The sequence below is a fragment of the Tamandua tetradactyla genome, chromosome 6 (genome assembly GCF_023851605.1).
Source record: "Tamandua tetradactyla isolate mTamTet1 chromosome 6, mTamTet1.pri, whole genome shotgun sequence".
NCBI lineage: Eukaryota > Metazoa > Chordata > Mammalia > Pilosa > Myrmecophagidae > Tamandua > Tamandua tetradactyla.
The window spans coordinates 72,774,341-72,797,750 of NC_135332.1; the positions used below are offsets into that span (position 1 = coordinate 72,774,341).

Below are 23,410 nucleotides of genomic sequence, written 5' to 3' on the forward strand. Positions count from 1 at the left end.
AGCATGTAACTTGGGTTGCAATAATGGATTTTCTTTTTTCAAAATTAATTAACTGAATCTGGTTTCATTTCTGGGAGTGACTGTAATACCATGCGGCGATAAATGAAGAGAGGCCGAATTGTGGTAACCCAGGCAACCAGGCAGGAAATTCTTGTCTTGCTGGATCTAGAGAACTAGAGAAGAATGCTTTAAGGAAGTTTGGCCCGTCAGGCACGCCATAGATTGCAATGCATTCTGGGTCTCGGCAACATGGCGTCCTCCTTGATGTGCTGATGAGAGGAGTTTCACTGTCGCTCCAAACCAGAGGGCAGAACTCTCCAAACCCAATAAGCCCACGTTACCGTTTTATCCGCGGGGCCGTGTCGCCCTTTCCTTAGGACTCGTTTTCAGGCAGGATTGAGCCAGGGTGCCGAGGGCCAGGACCAGCCAGGCCGCGCGGTCCCGGGGCTGAGGAACCGGCCGCAGGCCAGCACGATGGGCCGATCCTGGCTCTGGTTGCAGCAGCTTAGGCGAGTACGAGACCCTCAGGGCTGAGAGTGACTGGAGGAGACCTGAGGCGCCCAGAACTAATAGCTCTCGGCCGGAGATCTCGTCCAGTCGGCGAACCGGCACCAAGACCGGGGGGCTTGCCTGCCCTCCGATCTGCTGGGGCGGTGGAGGCCGAGAGCAGGGTCATCGTTAGGCCTGAAGTCTCACGCCTTTGACAGCTCGGCTCCCAGACGCTCGGAGGACGGTCATTCTAGAAGCAGCCAGTGGCTTGGGGTCTGAGGGTGTGTGAATTTGTGTGGAGCTCCTTGGGCTGCCCCGTTTGCCACCGGCTTTTCCTTCGACTTCCCGCGCAGAGTTAGAGATAGGGAGCTCAGACTTTTTGCTTGAGTAAGGGTCTCTGCATACTCTCCATTCATTTCTTTTTCTAACCCCCCCCTTTTTTTTTCTTCTTTCTTTTTCTTATTTCACCAATTCTGGTACACGCTGATTTTTAAGGCTGGAGGTTTTGGAGCGCTTACTGCCAAGGACTCCCCCACCCCCTCCTTCCCTGATGGAGTCCGAGATGCTGCAGTCGCCCCTTCTGGGACTCGGGGAGGAAGATGAAGCCGACCTTACAGACTGGAACTTGCCTTTGGCTTTTATGAAGAAGAGGCACTGTGAAAAAATCGAGGGCTCCAAATCTTTAGCACAGAGTTGGAGGATGAAGGACCGGGTAAGTAGGTCCTAACCGAGTCCCTTGGACCTTGGTAATTTTGCCAACGAGGAAAGTTCAGCCAGAGGCGTGTCCTTGGGAAAGCGCCGGTATTTTTTCCCAGCCACATGTTACAAGTCAACCAAAAAGCAAGAAGCATTTCCGACTCCAATGTTTGGTTGAAAATGGGAAAGATTGTTTTGGTTAGTAATTAGTGGGTAGCGTTAATTCAATTCAAACGAAGTTCTAATTCAGCTAGTAAAAGTTGAGCAGATTTGGAAATACAGTATTGTAAATATTTATACACTCTTTACTATATCTAGTGCTGTTGGATTTAGAGAAAAGACAATTTGGGATATAAACCAACACTTGGACCCATGTGGATAGTCTACTTTTGGGGGAATAGGGGGTGGGTTCCAAACTGGGTAATTACAGAAGTCTAATATAAAACAGTGTGCTAAGAAACAGGATTACTGTGAAATGTTCAGCTAGTAACAAATTAATGCAAGGTTGTTTTAAAGTTACAATGAGTTTCATTATAGTCCTCTCAAAAGTTTGTCTAGAATCTAGACTCATATGGTATTGTGGTTGTTGTACCATGGAAACAGAATTTCTTTAATAGTGGAATTTAGCATATGATGGTTGGAATTTGGGTCCAGGCGTTTTTAGTGGGTCTGGGCCCCCATGGTGCTGGAGTGTATTATTCATTGGCTCGCAAGCAGCTGCTAGGAAAGAAGAAAGCCATTTTTGTAGAATGCATAGTTAATCAACCACATGTTTCCTGGTCTTCAAAGCAAAAGGGTGGAACCATCTCATCTGTGCACACTTGTAATTTGGCCTTTTGTGATTTATTTTCTCCTTCAAGGGTGCCTTTATTATTTGAACTGAATTTCAGTGGTATAAAAAGGGGAAGTTGGTGTTGCAATACAATATGGTTTGTTCTAGGCTCAGTACATGTTTACAGGAGGTTATTGTTTTTAATATCTGATGTTAAACATGTAAGATTACTCTATTGTAATTCAACCAGTGCTTCAGTTATTGATTTGGTTTATTTTTAAAAGATTAGGAAAACTTCTTTCATCCAAGAGTAGCTTAAAATGTACAATAAACGGTCATTAGGAGAAGAAGTCTGTTGTATAAACATCTTTAGTACTACTTACATAGTTTAAAGCTTTTGGGATTGTTGTTCATGTATGAAAAGAAATTTATCTTAAAGCAACTCTGTCTAATCTTTTTTTCCCCCACATTCTATTTGGAGGGCAATTTTATTTCCTTTGAAATGTGGTTCCTTTTACTACCTTAAACCCACGCTCAAATTGTTCAAAACTGATTGATGGATATATTTTGATATATATTAATTTGTGAATGCCGAGCATTCCCTAATAAGCTTGTCATAGATCATTAAGTAAAGAAAAGTTGTGAGAGTCTGAGTAACTATTGAGTTTGCCATTCAGAAAAGAACCAGGGGAGAAAGTTTGCTGTATCTGACCTTTGCAAATTGCTGAATAATGACGAAAATCAACAGCTAACAGTTTCTGTTACATTTGTGAGAGGTTTTAAAGAGTCCTTGAAGTCTCTTTCCTCTAGTCAAAAAACTCGAGGGGGTCTTTTCAATCCACTGGACTAGAATTAGAAGGTAGCATAAATGAACAAAGCAGGTCAGGTATGAGAATAATACTGGCATAAGTTCAAAGATAACATTTGGCTCAGTGTCTTGTAGATTTTCAGTGTCTGGTAGATTTTTTGGAGAATGGGAATGGAGGGTTCTGGAGAGCATATTCCTATCTAAAGAAGGCAGCTGGGCCTCAGCTAGAATTCTCTCTCGTGTGCATTATCTTTTTTTCCTTCCCACCCCTGCCCCCTTCCCTCTCCCCTTCCCTTCCTGCCCCCTATTTTCCTCCTCCCCGCTTCCCTCCTCCTTCCCCTTCCCCTTCCCTTATTTTTAAATATTGGAACTAAATGAGATATTACAAATAACTATGCAGTGCAACACTGCAGGCCAAACAAAACCACCTATGGACTGATTTTTTAAAATTAATTAAAAAAGTTTTTTAAGTACCAAAAAACACCAAACACAAACGTTCTTAACTTTTGATCATTCCATTCTACATATATAATCAGTAATTCACAGTATCATCACATAGTTTCATATTCATCATCATGATAATTTCTTGGAACATTTGCATCTATTCAGAAAAAGAAATAAAAAGAAAACAGAAAAAAATTCATACATACCATACCCCTTACCCCTCCCTTTAACTGATCACTAGCATTTCAAACTAAATTTAACATTTGTTCCCCCTATTATTTATTTTTATTCCATATGTTTTATTCCATATGTTTATTCCATATGTTTTACTCGTCTGTTGATAAGGTAGATAAAAGGAGCATTAGACACAAGGTTTTCACAATCACACAGTCACGTTGTGAAAACTGTATCATTATACAATCATCTTCAAGAAACATGGCTACTGGAACACAGCTCTACAGTTTCAGGCAGTTCCTCCAGCCTCTCCTTTACATCTTGAATAACAAGGTGATATCTATTTAATGTGTAAGAATAACCTCCAGGATAACCTCTCAACTCTGTTTGGAATCTATCAGCCATTGACACTTTATTTTGTCTCATTTTGCTCTTCCCCCTTTTGGTCGAGCAGGTTTTCTCAATCTCTTGATACTGAGTCTCAGCTCATTCTAGGATTTCTGTCCCACATTGCCAGGAAGGTCGACACCCCTGGGAGTCATGTCCCATGTAGACAGGAGGAGGGTGGTGAGTTTGCTTGTTGTGCTGGCTAGAGAGAGAGGCCACATCTGAGCAACAAGAGAGGTTCTCTTGGGGCTGACTCTTAGGCCTAATTTTAAGTAGACTTGACCTGTCCTTTGTGGGGTTAAGTTTCATATGAACAAACCTCAAGACTGGGGACTCACTCTATAGCTTTGATTGTCCACACTGCTTGTGAAAATATCAAGAATTCAACTTGGGGAAGTTGAATTTTCCCGCTTTCTCACCATTCTCCGAAGGGGACTTTCCAAATACTTTTTTATTTACTATTCAAATCACTCTGGGATTTATCAGGTCATCTCTCTGGACAAACCAACAAAATCTCATGTCCTACTCAAGGTTCCATGTACTTATGGTGTTCAATTAAGCTGTCTACATAAGTTATATTAGGAAATGCTCTAGTCAAAATATAAATTTTGTACCAAATAAACATTTCTTTGCTTTAGTCTCACACATAAGTTAAAATTTTAAAATATTAATTACCATCTGTTTTCAGCACCCAGCAGTAATGACATTCCTTTGTTCTTCCTGATGCAAAAAGATTTTTTAAATTTGTGCATTTAGTCACTGTCAGTATACACTCTAGGCATTCCTACATTATACCATCTCAGTCTTTATTGTCTATCTTTCTGATTTCATTTGTGTCCCCAGCCCTCCTCCCTTTATCATTCTCACATTCAGCTTCATTCGGTGTTTTAACATAATTGTACTACAGTTAGGTAGTATTGTGCTGCTATGGACTGATTTTGACCAGTGGCTACCCATGTGTGACTCCTCCTCTGCTATGAAACCTATAGTTGGTTTTAGGACTTTCTGGTACCAACGCATCCAGACCAAACTGTTTCTCTGCTGGAGAGTGTCACCACAGACGGGCCTGGTCACAGTGCCGTAGAGATTGTGTAGACTTCTCCTGGTGGGCCGTTAACTGTTCCAAAAGGCAGACTCAATCTTCGTTTCTTTCTGTGATTGATGTGCCTTTCCTTGTACTTTTATTTTGTGTATGTACAAACTTACTAGTGTTGTATTAGTGGAATTGTTATGGATTCCTAAAATTTACGTATTTACCAAAGTTAACTGAAGACTCTAAGAAGTTTTTAACATTTGGCAGCCTTCCAAAGCTACAGTACATGCCTACTCTCAGTTGGAGTTCTGACAATTTTTATTTTGAGTAGGTCCTGGTTTTCAAATACTGCTATTGTTGCATTTTAATTATTGTTACTCTTGTTTAATGCCATTATTGTCAACTTATTCTTTTGTTTGGTTACTTATACAGTGTAGAGTGAATGATATTCATATACATCAATAGTTTTTTATGGTTGTGATGCTGTAATAATTAGATTTATATACAACTTACAGTACAAAATGAGTCAGTCATATACTTATGTCTAAAGCATATATATATATATCCTCTACCCAGTTGTATTTTATTGTGATATTTTACAGCTGTCACAGAGTTTATTTTTTCACTGGAAAGTGGGGTAGGTGGGTAATTGGTCTCAGAAGCAACTTTTGTTTTGTATATGTGATGTGGAATCAGAAAAGCTTGAGTGCTTTCACTCTAAAAGGAAGCAGTTGGACAGACACCTGTATATGTGTATATGAGATATAACTATAAAACGATGATGCCAAACCAGCCTCTAGACTTAGTTGCATTGCTTTGTAACCATGCTTTGAATAAGTTACAGAGGAAGCAGAGTGGGTACATTGAACTAATACATGGACAGTAAAATGTTTAGGTTGTCTTTTAAGCAGGAATAATAGTAATACCTTACAATCACACATTACTCCCCGCGGTTCCTCCCCTTGCATTTACTCCTCAGTCTGCTCCACTTAGGCTTGTCTTCATTTCACTAAGGCTGCTTCTGACCCCATCATCATTTCTTGCTCAATCTAAAGATCAGTTTTCTGTCCTGACCTTATTTGACCTTTTAGCAGCATTCCACACAGATGACCACTCCCTTCTTCATGGAACTCTTTCTTTACCTGCTTCTGTGTCTTTATGAAACTCCAGGTTTTCCTTTTAGGTCACTAATTTCCTGAGGATGTGCCTAAGAAAGTGATCTTTCTCTTTTCTGTGTCCACCTCTCCTTCACGAATCTCATCCAGGATCATGGTTTGAAATGCCCTTTACATGCCAGTGACTCTCAAATCCCCCACTTTTAGATCTGACCTGCTCCTGAAACTCCTGTCTCAGATTGTAATTGCCTACTTTGCCTTAGTTTTCTCTATTGCAGCATGCTGTCCTCACCATTCACCCAGTTCAAGCTGTAAATATAGATTTTATCTTTCATTCTTTCCTTTCCCTTGCCCCATCTCCCTTCCAGTTCATCAGCAGAACCTGTTGACTTTACCTTGAAAACACATCTTTTCTTGGACCACTTCATTTTATCTACACCGCTGCCATTCTAGTCCAGGCAGCCAGCATCGCTTGTCTGCACAATAACAGTGGTGTTCTGGCTGGTCTCCCTATGCCCACTGTGCCTTCCAGTTGATTCTTTACATAGTGGTCAAAATGATCTTTAAGAAATGTACTCAACTTATCTTACTTCCTTATATCTTCCTCAGTGCTTTGCATAAAATGCAAGCTCCTTATTCTTGGTTCACAAAGCCTGTGATGCTTTGCCCTCTGGATTTGAACATTGAGTTCCTTCGAGTTAGCTCCTTATCATTGTTCACACCCGGCTTCCGGGTCCTCCAGGGGCCACCCCTGATCACCCAACCCAATGCAGCCGTGCACTCACTTTTGACCACTCTTCGTTTCTCAGACATTTTCCTCCACACTCCCTCTTCTACAAATAAACTGGTGTAAAGGACAGTGCCTGACACAAAGTAGGGATTCAATGAAGTGTATCAATGAAAAGATGAATAGTTTACCAAGGACTTTCACACAAATTATCTTTCTTAGGGGTCCATAGTGCTGTAAATTGGTTAAAAATTATTATTCCATGGTATCGATGAGGAAGCTGAGTTTTAAATGAAATGACTTGCCTGAAGTTACATGGCTAGCAGTGAGAGGCAGTGGAACTTGAGAAACAAAGTCTAGTTGAAAATAAAAAACTGAACTACCAAAATGTTTCAGTTGAAAGATTCAGGGTACATTCAGAGGTCCTGGGGTCGCAAACAAAAAATATGTGGGGATATAGTAGTCAGGTGAGAGGGAAGGGGGCTTACAAAAGTAGCAGTAGACCACCATCGCATCATTCAGATTGAAAATGGTGTCAGTGCTATAGCGTAGCTGCTCTCAGGGTATGCCGTATGGTCTCCTGGGCTTTCCTGAGACCCTTTCAGGCGGTCTGCAATCAAAACTATTTTCTTAAGAAAGATAATGTCATTTGCCTTTTCCACAGTGTCGACATCTACAGTGATGGTACAAAAGTAACAGTGAGTTAAACTGCTGGCATTATATATGAATTGAAAACAGTGGTCCCAAATTATACTAGTAGTTATTGTTTCCTATCTGGCCACACACTGACAGAAAAAAATAGAAAAATTCCAGTTTTACTTGAGAATGTCCTTGATGAAGCAGTAACCATGATTCGTTTTATTGAATCTCACTCTTTAGTGCTTGCCTCTTTAATGTTTTGTGTGATGACCTGGGGAGTTTACAGAACGGACTTGTGAAAACTGAAGTAGGATGGTTGGTGGCGGGGTAGCAATGTGGACTGCCAGCTGCAGTAGCTGCTGTTTTTATGGAGCTGGAGCTTGGCTTGGAAGGAGGATGGATGGGCCAGCTCTGGTGCTTGGACGTGGGTTTTGGCAGACATTTTCTAGAAAATGAATGAAGTGGGCCTGTCACTTAAAGGGAAACAGCTGATAGTATTTGTTGCCAGTGATAAAATTTGAACTTTCAAGTGAAAATAAGAGTTATGGAAAACTCATCTCTGCCACTGTGAACTCGAATGTGTCCCAGTACTTAAGGACTTTTCTGGTGAGATTATAGTGATGTTAATGAAGATAATTTTTTTCTTGATATTAAAGGATGATTTGTGTCAGCATTTGGACTATGTAAATACCTCAATGAAAGAAAATTTCCAAATGACCAAACTGTGACATTACAAAATCATCCATGTCATGGTAAAGGAACTATTCAAAGTTAGAGCAGTGGACTTAATATAAAAGGGTATGAAAAGTTGATTGATTTGGTTTTCAGATAGGTTATAGATATTCTATTCTTTTTTCTATTCTATTCAGATAGGTAGATTGCAGCAATCATTTAAGAAACTTCCACTTCCCAAGTTTTGATGTAATATCAAAGAAGAATATTTATAATTGCCTGAACATTCTGAAACTCTTGCCTTTTTCCAACTATGTATCTGTAAGCCGGGATTTCCATCAGAGTCTTCAACCAAAACAATGTATCACAATGAATTGAAAGAAGCAAATATGAGAATCTATCTCTTTTCCATTAAGTCAGCTGTTGAAGAGATTTCCAAAAATGCAAAACAGTGCCATTCTTCTTACTTTCTTTTGTTTCAAAAAATACAGTTTTTTCATAGAAATGTTATTTTAACACATGAGATTATTATTTCATGTGCATTAATAAAGAAGTATATAAAACTTTTCTGCTTTAATTTCTAATATGGAAAATACTGATTAATATAACATATTAAACAGACTCTCTGGGGTCTTCAGTACTTTTTAAGAGTGTAAACAGGTCCTATTATCAAAAGTTTGAGAATTGTTAGTGTAGTTAAAAAAAGTGGCCTCAAGCCTAAATTAAGTCAGGAAGAAGGGCTTGATGCTATCAGGAGATTGGCCATAAATATCAAGCAGTAGCCCTGAATTGGAATGAGATAAGAGACCTAAAAGGAATTTGTTACTCTCTCTCCAGTCTCTCTCTCTCTTTTTTTTTTTTTTGTATGCTGTATGATGGGGTCACATTTTTTATTTTTCCATGTGAGTATCCCATTATTGCAGCACCATTTGTTGAAATTTTGTTTGTTTGTTTTACTTGCTTGTTTTTGGGGAAGTACATGGACCAGGAGTCGAACCCAGGTCTCCCGCATGGCAGGCGAGAATTCTACCACTGAACTACCCTTGCACCCCCTCTAGTCTCTTTTGCATAAGGGATTGTCAGGGCCTCCAGACTTGGAGCTGGAAGTGTGTTTGTCAGGAGCTTAGGTGATTGTGAAGGCAGTTGCCTACTGCGTAACCATATAGCTGTCCTTCCCTAAGGCCTCTGATGGTCCCAGACTTGTGGTGGTGGTCCTGGAGAGAGACTACCACCGCTCACCAGTAGGATCCTGTTTCTGCCAGCAGAGGAAAATCCACCCAATACAGCAGGGACAAAGTGGCCAGAGGACTCGAATTCAGTTCACCCAGTTTTACTGCCCACTTCTTTGCTTTCTGCGACCCTGTTATCTAATGGGAGAAACAGATACGGCAGCCCCTAATTGGCCAACACTGATCTATGTGTTTGTCCAGTGCCAACAAATGAGAATGACAATGTTATTAGGAAAAACTTGAATTTACACTGAGTAAGTAAACCACTGGCATTACACTACACTTACAAAACATGAATCATTCAAATTGACCAGCGTGAAACTCTCCACAGCTAGTGCCCGTCAGTGTGGTTGGTGACAGGGGTCACCAAGGGATTTAGGCGGGGGAATGTGACACTCAGAGCTATGTTTGGAAAGATCTCTCTGACTGTCAAGTGGAGAGGGCCGAGGCTGGAGGGTAGAACACCAGCTGGAGAGGGATGTTGGGCTGGTCCAGCTGAGGAACGATGAGGGTCTGTGACCGGTAGTGGCAGTAGGGATGGAGCCCAGGGCCAGGCTGGCTGACGTGGGAAGAAGGTGGCCTCAGCGGATCAGATTAGGATGTGTAGCTCGAGGAATGGGAAGAATCTGTGGACTACGTGTTGCCTTTCTGGCTAGAGCAGTCACTCTTGTTCTCTTTGCACTTGAGGCATAGGAACTCAGTAGTATCCGTCATGTGGTTCTCAGGAGCCACAGACTGTCTATTTGAAGATTTTTAAAAATCTGTTTTTGCAGCTGTGTTGTGTTCCATTTTAAAGAATGTGCTGTGGAAGTATCCTGAAATCGATAAGAACATTTCCTCCTCATTGTCACCTTGTAGAATTCTAAAGCTAGAATTTTATATAAGATAGCATGTGGATTATATGTAGATGGTATCCTACAGATTTTGACTATCTACCTTTTATTCAAAAGACATTTAAAAAGTACTTTGGTCATCTACAATACTTATTTCACTAGAGCTGAATTTTGATTTTTTTTAAGTCTAATTAAATATATAGACAGTGCTATTGCAGTAAATATATGCTATTATACGTTAATGCTTTAAAAATGTTCTTAAATCTTAAACTTGTCAGTTACTCTGCAGAGTGTTTCATGCCTTTAGAAGCAGAACAGGAAATATCTGAAGAGGAAACAGTCACTGATAGCAAATTTTAATTTTAGCTAGCCATCAGTATTTTTCATATGTGCCTTTTGTTCTTTTTTTTTCAGTTTTTGTGGTATTATATGTATATAGCATAAAGTTTCCAGTTTTGACTCCTTTCAAGTATAGAATTCAGTGATATTGATTATATTCATAATGCAGGGTTTACTGTTAGGGTGGCATAAAGGAATCCTGTATTTTATGCGTGATCATTTTGTGAACCCACAACTTCTCTAAAAATAAAATGTACCATTAGAACATTAAATTAAACTTTTCATTTTTCCGTCTTCCTTCTAAATCCTTGTCTCCATCCAGATTTAGTTTCTGTTTGGGTGTAATCACGGCAGAGATACAGGGGGGGTCGTCTATTTTTCTCTCCTTAGTAGATGTCTGGGTATTTCATGTGGCTGCTGCTGTATGTGCAGTTTTTAGATTCAGTGTGTAGACAGCCAGAGGTAGGACTGGCAGTGCTGGGCCTGACACCTGCAGTGGCCACTGTGTCCTCGTATGTGGATCTGAGGTCTGATTTTGTAGTCTGTGTTCCAAACCATTCCAGATTTTTACTTTGTACATTCAACTCTTTTCCTGAAAATGTACTTTTACTTTGTCAGCAGGCATGAATATTTTTCCTGAAGATTTTTTTTTGTTCTTTAGCTAAAACTTTATACTGAAAAGGGTCTCAGTATTTGAAAAATATTCTGACATTTTTTTAATTGGGATAACTGAGTTCCTTGAAAATGTGTTTTTTCTTATAAAAATAATACATATCATTGCAAAATATTTTAAAACTATGCAAAATATTTTAAGACCATTACCTAGTGTTTCACCATTCTATTGTTACTATTTTGACATGTGTTCTAATTTCTAGCTGTTGGAAATGCAATATACCAGAAGTAGAATGGCTTTTAAAAGGGGGAATTTAATAAGTTGCAAGTTTACAGTTCTAAAGTTGTGAAAATGTGCAAATTAAAGCAAGGTTATAGAAGTGTCCACTCTAAGTCATCCAGGTAAAGGTACCTTGGTTCAAGAAAGCTGATGACATTCAGGGTTTGTCTCTCTGCTGGAATGACTCTCCTGGTTTCTTGTTTCATGAAGCTCCCCCTGGGGCATATTCCTTCTTTATCTCCAAAGGTCTCTGGCTGCATAGGCTCTCGTGGTTCTCGTGGCTCTGATTTATCTTCTGGCTTTTCCTCTTTTTTAGGATTCCAGTTAACTAATCATGACCCACTTGGAATGGTTAGAGTCACACATTCCTCTAATCAAAGATTAAAACCCAGAAGTGGGCATATCACATCTCTGTGGAGATAATCTAACCTAGTTTCCAATCTACAATACTGAATACGGATTAAAAGATGGATCAGGATTAAAACATGGCTTTCTGGGGTGCATAATCCTTTCAAACTGGCACAATGTGTTTGTTGTATTTTCTATCCTCTCCTTTTCTCTCATCAGGATAATATTGTATATGTAGTTAGAAATTTATTTTGAATTATATATATATTTTATATCCTTACACTTTAAAGATCTGAAGTATAATAATAAAATGAACACTTGAAAACCCACCACCACACTCAAGAACTAAATTATTACAAATACCATACATCTACCAGCTCTTAAAATCTTTTCTACCTCTTGAAAAGTAACAGTGATAATAGCTTAATTTAAAATAATAGTGCATGTCAGGACTTGTTCAGGCTTTACATATTAACAACTCTTTTAATTCTGTAACAGCTCTGTGGAATAGGTACTGTTATTATCCCAATTTTACAAATGAAGAAACTGAAGCACAGAAAAATTAGATAAATTGCTAAAGATCACATAGCTAGTAAAAAGTAGAACCCAGAGTTGAGCCTACGTGGTCTGGTCTTGTTGTCCTGTGCCTTGATCTCGTCTCTTAAATGTAAGCATTGATCACTGAACCTAGGAGAGTACATTTGTACTGACTTCGTAGGCATTCAGTCATTTATTTCTCTGTTTGTTCACTAAGTGTTTATTGACTATCTAGTAAATGCCCTCTGCAGTACTAGCTACCCTGCGGGAATGAAAAAGGAGCATGCCAGCCCATATCCTTGTAAAATCAATTAATACAGTTACAGACGAGCTTAGTGGATAGGATGTAGACTTTAAAATATTTAAATAATGGTTCAAGACTGTATATCGTTCTATAAAAAGGAGTAAACAGCCAGTAGCTATTGAGAGCTTTCAGGAGAGGGGTCAGAGAGTAGAGGAAGGCTTCTGGAGGGTCTCGGCAGCACCTGAGCTGGAAATTGAGAGAAGGGGAGGACTTGGCTGGTTTCTCCACTGTAAAGTTACCCCCCACCGCTTCTATACTAGACTCTTTGGAGGAAAGTTATTATGCTCAGCTCACATCTAAGGAGTAAGTTTTTCTCATTTCCTTAAGGTGGAATGTCTACATAAATTATTTGGGATTCTTCTGCAATCCCAAATTTGTCTCTTTTTCCTCTATTGTTAATCTAGTCAATCATTTATGTCAGTAAAGACTCTTGGATATTTATTTTATACTTTGGATTGTAATCAAATGCTACTTTATTGTGCTGCTAAAATTGCTCCAGTTTTGACCATTGGGAGCTCTTAGTTAGCTCCTTTGACAGACCCCCGTCAATGTCAGGTATTTTTGGTTTGTTTTTTGGGCACTTCCTTACTTTCTGGCACTACCACATGCATCAGACTCATCTTATACATTTTCTGCCCCAAGACAGTTGTAGTTGTACTCTTTCATTTCTGGTTCCTTTTACTTAATGTCTTTGAGATTCATTCATTTTGCTTTGTGCAGTTGTGCTCCTTCATGCTCATTGAGTAAAGTGTTCCATTGTACTGCCATTCATTCATTCATTCATTCATTCATCTGTTGGTGGACATTTGAGTGATTTCCAATATTTTGGCTATGACAAATAGTCCTGAAGTGAGCATTCTTTTATATGCCTTTTGGAGAATATCTATAGCAATCTGTTGGGTGTAGATACCTAGTATCTTCAGAGGAATAGTTGCTGGTAGAGAATGTGTTAGTGCTGCTAGAATAGATGAGATACCTAGTATCTATAAAGGAACTGGTGGGTGATAAGAGAATGAGTTCATTCAGCTGGATTAGATGCCACCATAGTTTTATAAAGTAGGTGCCCTGATAAACATTCCCACCAGTGGTGTGTGATGATTCCGATTCCTCCACATTCTTGCTGACACTTGGAATATGTAATACCTTAAAAACTTTGCAGAAAGAAAACCTATAATCTTGTTCTCATTGTCTGTAGTAGAGACAGTGACTTCTGCATATAATGCTAGGAAGTATTTGTTACATAGTAGAGGTATAGTAAATATTTGTTGAAGACTGAGCAAGGACTGATGGTGACTTTAGAGAGATATTTTAGTAGAGTAGCAGGGGGACACCATGGAAGAAGGTGAAGGGGACCGTGAGCACTGCAGTTTAGGAAGGGTGGATGGGATAAATCGGTAAGCAGAGGGAGCAAAAGGATTCAACAAATGTTCTCAAGGTGAAGGGTCCAGTAGAGAAGAAAGATTGAAGGCAGTAGAAAGTGGGTGATAAAGGAGCAAAGGTGCCTGGGAGTGTGGACCGTGTGTTTAGGAGTGCAGTAGTCCTCAGACCCGTCGTCCTCTAAGCTGGAGGGGAGACAGAGAGAGCAGGAGGTACAGTGCTCTGTGCTTTGTAGCACTTTACAACTTGCAAACATTTTATTTTTCATAGGAATTGATCTATTTAATTCTGATAACAACCCTTGTAGGTATATCTTATTACTGTTCAGTAAATAGACTAGTTAGAGAGGGCAGTCAACTTTACCTACTTCAGGTGCTGTGAAGGAGCAAGACCAGCATTTGTCTTTATAAAGTCCATACTTCCACATTCCATCTTAATTAATTCTCATAGTGCAGACTTTGTTGAGTTTTCTCAGAGATTTAAAATCACTCCCGTGTACTGTCAGGAAATTTTGGTGGATGTTTTCTAAGAATTAAAGAGGCAGAATCGATTTTTGTCTACAAGAGTAGCCTTTTGAGTCAGGCTGACATTGGTCCAGACTTGTTCCACTGCTTTTCAGCTGTCTGGTCTTGGGCAATTGCTTATCTTAAGTCTTAGTGTTTTCATTTGTCAAGTGTATCTGATACTACCTATCTCATAGTGTGTTTCTGAGAATTAAATGGGGCTGCCTGACAAATAGGTAAGTATCTAGTGAATGATAGCTCCTACTATCACCAAGGGAATGAGCTAGAGCATCTTGGATATTTTTGTGTATATGCGCCTTATTGCATAGTTAGCCCTGCCCTTTCTTTCTGTGTGGTAGCTGAGATATTGCAAATAATTTTGAATATTGAAAGAGGGATAGACATTGCTTCCTGTTGAGACAGCGACCCTGTGTCTGCAGTTTTCATCACCTGATGAGAGACAAAAGCTGTTCAGCTCACCATACTGTAAGGAGGCATTCCAAACTGGGCAGGCTTGGATTTCTTTTCCTCTTTTAGCCCCTTGCAATGACTTGGGCCCTTTTCCTGTACAGATTGAGCTCTCCTGAGATCTGTGCTCTACCTGAGTGTGTTGAAGTGAAGTTCTCATGAATGTTGTAGACTTATCAAAAAAAGACTTTGTGAGATGTTTTCCATAAATCAGTGTTTGTGATTTGGTTCTTGTCAGCCGTCCTGGCAAGTATTAAGTGTTACATACTAGCTTTCATGTTTCTTTAGATATCAAGTCCTTTCATTTAGAATGAATATTCTCATAAAAACAGTTCTGGGAATTTGCCAAATCAGACTGGAAAGGATAGGTCATTCTTGTTCCCTTCTTTCTGATTAAAGATGCTGTGAAGATGAAATGAATTTTTTGTATTCCTGTATTATCTGGTCTGTGAGGTAAACTGCTTGGGTATAATAGCAGCTACTGTGAGAAATTCTTTGAACCTGTCCTCACTATATAAAGCCCTTTCTTTTCTTCTTTGGGTGCTGGTAGAATTCCTGCCTCTTTTATGCTTTGTCTTTCCCATAAGTGGGCTCACTGACTCTACCTTTCCTTGGCTTAGCTCTGTCCCAGGTCCCAGGGAAAAGGAGTTTCATGTTGGAAGTACTTTAGCTCTCCTGGCAGCTCCACTGGGAGTAGGATATGGAGGCTAAGCCCGAAGTTGGGGGCCCTGGCACTGATCAAGCTTTTTTATCCAGTCTACCAATCTCTGCTTTTTTATAGGGTGTTTAATCCATTGGCATTTAAGGTAATAATTCAGAAGGAAGATTTTACTTTTGTTATTTAGCTGTTTGTTTTCTGTTATGTCTTATGTGTTTTTTTTGTCCCTCAATTATTCCATTAATGGCTTAAAAAAAAATTAGTTGCTTTTTTTTTTAGTGCACTATTTTGTTGCCCTTCCTCATTTCTTTTCCTTATACATATATATATATATGTATAAGGAATAAATATATATGTATTTAGCAATTTCCTCAGTGATTACCTCTGTAATTACAATTAGCATCTTGAACTAATATAAACCTAGTTTGCCTAGTAGCAACCTAGTTTGAGTAGTATATAATCTCTATACCTGTGTGTCTCCTTCCCTCCCCTTTATTGTTATTGTTTTAGATCACATCTTTATACCTTGTATATCCAGTAACATAGATTTATAAATTTGGTTTCTTTACATATTTACCTGTTAAGTTATATAGGGTGGGAAACAGTTACAAACCAAGAGAATAATATGGGATTTTATGTTTAACTATATAGTTACCTTTACTAAGGTAATCTTCTTTATTCTTTTTACATGATTTTGTATTTAGCTATATAGTTGCCTTTACTAAAGTAATCTTTATTTTTTACAGTTTCAAGTTACTCTCTAGTGTTTTTTAAATTTCATTTAGCATTTCTTGTAGGGCAGGTCTTTTGGTAATGAGGTCTTTTCAGCATTTGTTTTTCCTGTGAATTCCTCCTGTTTTTTTTGTATGCTGCATGACAGAGGTCACATTTGATTCTTTTTCCATGTGAGCCTCCACTGTTGCAGCACCATTCCTTAAATTTTTGTTATTTGTTTGTTTTTTTCCTTTGTTTGTTTGTTTTTGTGAAGTGTGTGGGCTGAGAATCGAACTTGGGTCTCCTGCATGGCAGGCAAGAATTCTACTACTGAACTACCTTTGCACCCTCTCTCCTTCTTTTTTTTTTTCCTCATGGGCAGGCACTGGGAACTGAACCTGGGTCTCTGGCATGGCAGATGAGAACTCTGCCACAGTGCCACCATTGCCCACCCTCTTCTTCATTTTTGAAAGATAATTTGCTGGATATAGAATTCTTACTGTCTTTTGGTCTTCATGGTTTCTGATGAGAAATCTGTCTTAACCTTATTGGGGATCCCTGGTATGTGACAAGTTGCTCTGTCTTGCTGCTTTTGGAGTCCTCTTTTTATATTATGACAGTTTCACTGTAATGTATCTTTTGTTGATCTCTTAGAGTCTGTCCTGCTTGGAGTTTGTTGCGCATCCTGGATATGTGTATTCACCTCTGTCATGGTCAGGTTCACGTGTCAGCTTGGCCAAGTGGTGATACTTGTTTGTCTGGTTGGGCAAGTGCTGACCTGTCTTTTGCAATGAGGACATTTCATAGAATTAAATCATGATCACATCAGCTACATCCACAGCTGATTACATTTGTAATCAGCCAAAGGGGAGTGTCTTCTGCAATGAGTGATGCTTAATCTGATTGCTGGAAGCCTTTTAAGGAGGATTCAGAAGAGACAGGCTCTCTTCCTGTTTTGGCTGGTGAGCCTCTCCTGTGGAGTTCATCCAGACCCTCCATTGGAATCGTCGGCTTCACAGCCTCCCCTGCGGATTTTGGACTCTGCGTTCTCATGGTCACGTGAGACACTTTTGTAAATTTTATACCTGTGAGTGTTCCCTGTTTATTCTGTTTCTCTAGAGAACCCTAACTAATACAACGTCTTCCATCAGATTTGGGAAGTTTTCAGCCATTTTTCCTTGAAATACTTTTTCTGCCCCTTTCTCGTCCTTTTGAAACTCCCCTGATGTGTTGTTGGTATGCTAGGTGTTGTCCCTTAGTTAATTTTTCTTCATTATTTTTTATTTCTCTTCTTCGCATTGGGTAAGTTCCATTGTCTTCAGGTTTGCTATCTTTCTTCTGCCTGTTCACATCTGCTGGTGAATCTGTCCAAAGGGTTTTTCATTTCGGTTACTGTACTTTGCAGCTCCACAATTTCTGTTTATTTCCTTTTTATAATTCCCATTTTTTATGCAGCTGATATAGACAGTGTAGTAGTTCTATTTGTGTTGATATGGGAAGTTTCCAAGATACACTAAGTGAAAAAACAACAGAGCACAGGATAGACTGTATGTTATGCTCCTATTTATGTTTTTTAAAAAAACTTTTAAAGAACTATACATATATGTATATATGTATATATGTATAAAAATAAATTCTTATATAGGTAAAAGAATTATGGAAATGCACACACTTATGAATAGGGTTGGGAGGTGGAGTTATATTTATAATAATTTATATCTTCCTGTACTGAATTTTAAAAACCTGTATCGTTATTTTAACATTAGTTCATAAAACAAAAAGATTACCCTTATTATGATATGTTCTTCATTGGTTTATTTTTTTCTTGGCGATTGGTCTATGGTTACAATCTGTATCTTTAACTTATCACTTTCAGTCTACTTTTAAAAACATGATACCACTTAACATACAGTATAAGAACCTTAAAACAGCATGCTTCTCTTCCCCCCCCCCCCCCCGTTTGCTATTAGTCATACATTTTACCTCTCTATGCTATAAACCCCATGCTACATTGTTGTTTTTATAGTCATTCATCTTTTAAAGATGTTAAAAATTAAGAAAAGTATCTTTTATGTTTACCTACATATTTCTGTTTCCAGCTTTCATTACTTTGTGTAGCTCTGAGTTTGCATTTGGGAACATTTTCCTTCAGCCTGACAAATTTCCTTTAATATTTCTTGTAGTATTGGTCTTATGGCAAATAATTTATTCAGCTTTTGTTGCCTGAAAATGTCTTTATTTCACCTTCATTTTTGAAGAATGTATTCACTGGATTTAGAATTATATTATAGTGTCTAATCAGCTGTTAAGCCCATCCAATGTGTTTTTCATTTGAGGTATTTTTCTTCTCTAGAATTTGCATCTAAGTATTTTTTATAGTTCCATTTTCCTTTATATTCATGTTTTCCTATAAATCTTTGAAAAATGTATAATGCTGTCATAAGTTCTTGTTGGTTATTTTCATCATTGTCATTTCTGTTGACTGATTTTCTTCTGATATGTATCACATTTTCCTGCTTTTACTTATCTCTAATAATTTTTGATTGGATGCTTCACATAGTGGATATTATGTTGCTGATCATTTGTATTTTGTTGTCTTCATTTTAAGAGTGTTGAGTTTTGTTCTAGTAGGGAGTTAATTTACTTGTGCATTAGCTTCATTCTATCAAGGCCTGTTTTCCAGTTTTGTTAAAGCATGGCTAGATCAAGGGTTGGCAAATTATGGCCTGCAGGTCAATTCCAGCCCACTTCCTGTTTTTGTGAAAAGCAATTTTTTTGGAACATAGTCACACTGATTTGTTTGGGTATTGTCTATGTTGCTTCTTGCTGCAGTGACAAGCTGCTTAATTGAGACTGAAACTGTATATATTTCCTGTCTGCTCCTTTACGGATCCAATCAGCAGCCTCTAGCCTTTAGAAGTCTGTGCCAAAGCTGGTGCTTTTCTGGAGGTAGCTACTGAATGTAGGTGTTCAGTGAGGTCACTTCATTCTGAATTGTTGGAGCTTGAATGTTTTCCCCCCTTGTTTAGCTTCCACATCCACAGTAATTGTTCTGGAAACTGGAATTTTACCAACAGCGCACCTACCCTAGTCAACCAAAGACTCAAGGGATCCTATATAGATTTGATACTCTGCCCCCCAATTCCATCTGCTCCAGCTTCTGGGAAGTCTGATCTCGGTCTCTTGAACTGAGTGACCCCGCCGTGTTCTACTTGGGCTCCCCTTCTCTCCACACAGAAAATTTGGGCAATTGTGGGCGTACCTCATTTGTTTTCCTTCTCTCAGGGATCATATTCCTGTCTACATTCTCTTCACTGTTTGAAAAGGTGTTTTTTTTTCATACAAACATACAAACTTTCTTAACATACAAGCATTCCATACATGGTGTACAATCAGTGGCTCTCACAATGATGTCACATAGTTGCATATTCATCGCCATGATCATTTCTTGAACATTTGAGTCACTATAGCAAAGAAATAAAAAAATAAGAAGGAAAAAAGAAAAAACTCCTACATACCATACCTCTTACCCCGCCTTCTCATTGACCACTAGTATTTTCATCTACAGAATTTATTTTAATCTTTGTTCCCCCTATTATTTATTTTTTGTCTATGTTTTTTACTCATCTGTCCATACCGTAGATAAAAGGGGCATCAGACACAAGGTTTTCACAGTCACACAGTTACATTGTAAGAGCTATATCATTATACAATCGTCTTCAGGAAACAAGCCTTCTGGAACACAGCTCTGCACTTTCAGGCACTTCCCTCTAGCCACTCTATTATGCCATAAACTAGGAAGGGGATATGTATACAATATGTAAGAATAACCTCCAGGATACCCTCTTGACTCTGTTTGAAATGTCTTAGCCACCAAAATGTTATTTTGTCTCATTTCTCTCTTCCCACTTTTGGTCAAAAACGTTTTTTCAGTCCCTTGATGCTAGGTCCTGGCTCATCCTGGGATTTCTGTCCCACATTGCCAGGGAGATTTATAGCCCTGAGAGTCATGTCCCATGTAGGAGGAGAGGGCAGTGCATTCATTTGCTGTGTTGGCTTAAAGAAAGAGAAGACACATCTGACAACAAAAGAGGTTCTTTGGGCATGACTCTTTTTTAAGTAAGCTTAGTTTACTTAAAAATTTTTAAGTAAGCTTAGTTTAGCCTTTTCAGGGATAGGTTTCATAGGGGTGAACCCCAGGATCAAGGGCTCGGCCTATTGCTTTTGTTGTCCCCATTGCTTGCGAGAATATGAGAAATTTTCCAAATACCGAAGTTGAATATTTCCCCCTTTCTCCCCATTCCCCCAAGGGGACTTTGCATATACTTCTTTATTCACTGTCCAAATCACACTGGGATTTATTAGGGTATCACAATAACCTGGACAAACCAACAAAATCTCATGCCCTGTTCAAGATTCTATGTGCTTATAGTGTTCAGCTAAACTGACCATACAAGTTAAATTAGGAAATGCACTACTCAAAATATAAATTTTGCACCAAATAAACATCTCTCCCTTTAGTCTCACACAGAAGTTGAAGTTTTAAAAAATGGATGATATCATCCTTTACCCAGTGTTCTGATATACCTTAGGCCTATCCAGATCAGTTTTATTCATATATCTACTTGATGTCTGATCACTTTGAAAAGATGTTTTATATATGTATTTTTAAGTTATCTTGTTGTGTAAGTGGGAGGATTAGTCTGGTGTCAGGTACTAGTTATTTCATTTTTCCTAGTAGAATTCCCCCTAAATATGATAAGGAACAATGAGATTGAAAGAAAGCAGATGTTGGAGAGATTAATGACATATGACTACATCACCTTTTATTGAATAGTTTTAGACTAGTGATAGTTGATTCTTTATGATTAATAAGTTTTTATATTCTGGCATTGTTCTTTCATTGAACCTCACTATTTTTTTTTCCATAGTGGAGTTTCACTTACCAACTTAAACAAATATGGCCTTAAAGTTTAACATTAATATTACATTGTCATGTGAAATTATTAGCATAGATTGAAGTTGAGAAGAGTTCAGTTTGCATGATCTCTAGAAAGGTAATTATGAGTTCCTCCTTTCTCTGATAGAAACATTTGCATTTCATTTGGGTTTTATAAAGCCAGATAGGTCAGAGGTTGAAATGAAATAATTGTTTAACGTGTAAGAGGATTTAAGAATAAAGTCCTTTCCATGTTTGATATTACATACCTAAATTGGGCATTTTGTCATGCAGTCTTAGCATACCAGATTTGTATAGCTACTTTAAGGGTTTTGTTAATTATGGAGACACCGTTTTTGGTGTTAATAATCGTTAGAACCCTGTAAGGAATTGTTTAATTTACTCTTTTCATTTAGCCATTTTATTTAAGAAGTTTGGTCCTTTCTCATCTTACTTGATTTTTCTTTTTTTTTAAATGCATAGAACACCTATATATATAGCTTAACCAATATTTGTAAAAAGAACACCTATTTGCCCCCTACCCAGGTGAAGAAACAGACATTTTCAGCACCCTTAGTATGTCCTTAATATGCCCCACCCTCATGCCCTGAGCACAACAATCTTCCTTCCAACAGTAAGTACTGTTGTTATTAAATAATAATTTCCTTACTTTATGGTTTTCCTAGTTCAACATGCATCTCTAAAAATTATAGTTAAGCTTTGCCTACTTTGACCTTTATATGAATGCCATACTACATTTATTTTGAGTGTGTTCCTTCTTTCCTCAGTATTATGTTTGTATGATTCACCCAGGTTGTTGAATATACAAGTAATGAATTCATTTTCACTTTTGTGTAACATCCTATTACATGCATATGTCACAGTTTACTTTATTATATTTAGATTGTTGAACCATGTTGAGCTAGTTTTTGAATATAGAGTGAGGTAAAGTTCCATTTTCATTCTTTTGCGTGTGGATATCCAATTCTTCCAGCATTTGTTAAAGAGACTGTTCTTTCTCCCTTGAGTGAACTTGGTATCCTTGTCACAAATCAGTCAGCCATAGATCTGAGGGTTTATTTTGAACTCTTAATTTTATTTCATTGGCCTATGTATCACACTGTTTGGATTAATGTGGCTTTGTAATAAGTTGTGAAATCAATAAGTGTAAGTCCTCTGATTTTGTTCTTCTTTTTCAAGATGGTATTGACTATTTTTTAAAAATATATTTTTATTGACAAAACAACATACAAACACAAACATTCTTAACATATGAACATTCACACTTGGTGTACAATCAGTGACTCACAATATCATCACATAGTTGTATTTTCATCATCATGATCGTTTCTTAGAACATGTGCATCACTCCAGAAAAAGAAATAAAAAGAAAAAAGATAAAACTCATGCGTACCATATCCCATACCCCTCTCTGTCATTGACCACTAATACTTCCATCTACCTAATATATTTTAATCTTTGTTCCCCCTATTTTTTCTATACCTCTTACCATTTCTTTTCATTGAGCACTAGTATTTCAATTTACTTAATTTATTTTAACATTTATTCCCTATTATTTGTTTATTTTTTTATCTGTATTTTTTACTCATCTGTCCATACCAAAGATAAAGGAACATCAGACACATGGTTTTTATAATCACACAGTCACATTGTGAAAATGTTTCATTATACAATCATTTTCAAGAAACATGGCTGCTGGAACACAGCACTACAGTTTCATGCACTTCCCTCTAGCCACTCTAATACACCTTAAACTAAAAAAGGAATATCTATATAATGTGTAAGAATAACCTCTCGACTCTGTTTGAAATGTCTCAGCCACTGACACTTTATTTTGTCTAATTTCACTCTTCCCATCTTTGGTCAAGAAGATTTTCTCGATTCCCTGATACTGAGTCCCAGCTCATTCTAGGATTACTGTCCCACATTGTTAGGGAGGTTTACACCCCTGGGAGTCATGTCCCATGTAGAGAGGGGGAGGGCGGTGATCACGTTTGCTTGTCATGTTGACTAAGAGAGAAGGCCACATCTGAGCAAGAAGAGGTTCTCTGGGAGTGACTCTTAGGCCCAATTTTAAGTAGGCTTAGCCTGTCTTTTGTGGGGATAAGTTTCATATGAACAGACCCCAAGATTGAGGGCTCAGCCTATTGATTTGGTTGTCCCCACTGCTTGTGAGAATATCAGGAATTCTCCAAATGGGGAAGTTGAATTTTCCCTCTTTCTCCCCATTCCCCCAAGGGGACTTTGCAAATACTTCTTTATTCACTGTTCAAATCACTCTGGGATTTATCG

At 38.3% G+C, this 23,410-nt stretch overlaps 1 protein-coding gene across 4 annotated transcripts in view; it reads left to right on the forward strand.

Annotated features, from left to right (window-relative positions):
* Window positions 1-212: 212 nt before the first annotated feature.
* Window positions 213-23,410, forward strand: part of RPTOR (regulatory associated protein of MTOR complex 1) — a 516,265-nt gene continuing 493,067 nt past the window's right edge. For 2 of the 4 annotated variants that reach the window (XM_077166178.1, XM_077166180.1), the window contains exon 1: window positions 213-1,201. In XM_077166178.1, coding sequence (XP_077022293.1) covers window positions 1,040-1,201 — 162 coding nt within the window. In that variant the 5' untranslated portion in view covers window positions 213-1,039. The remainder of the gene's footprint in view (window positions 1,202-23,410) is intronic. The other 2 variants (XM_077166179.1, XM_077166181.1) reach the window with 2 other exon arrangements.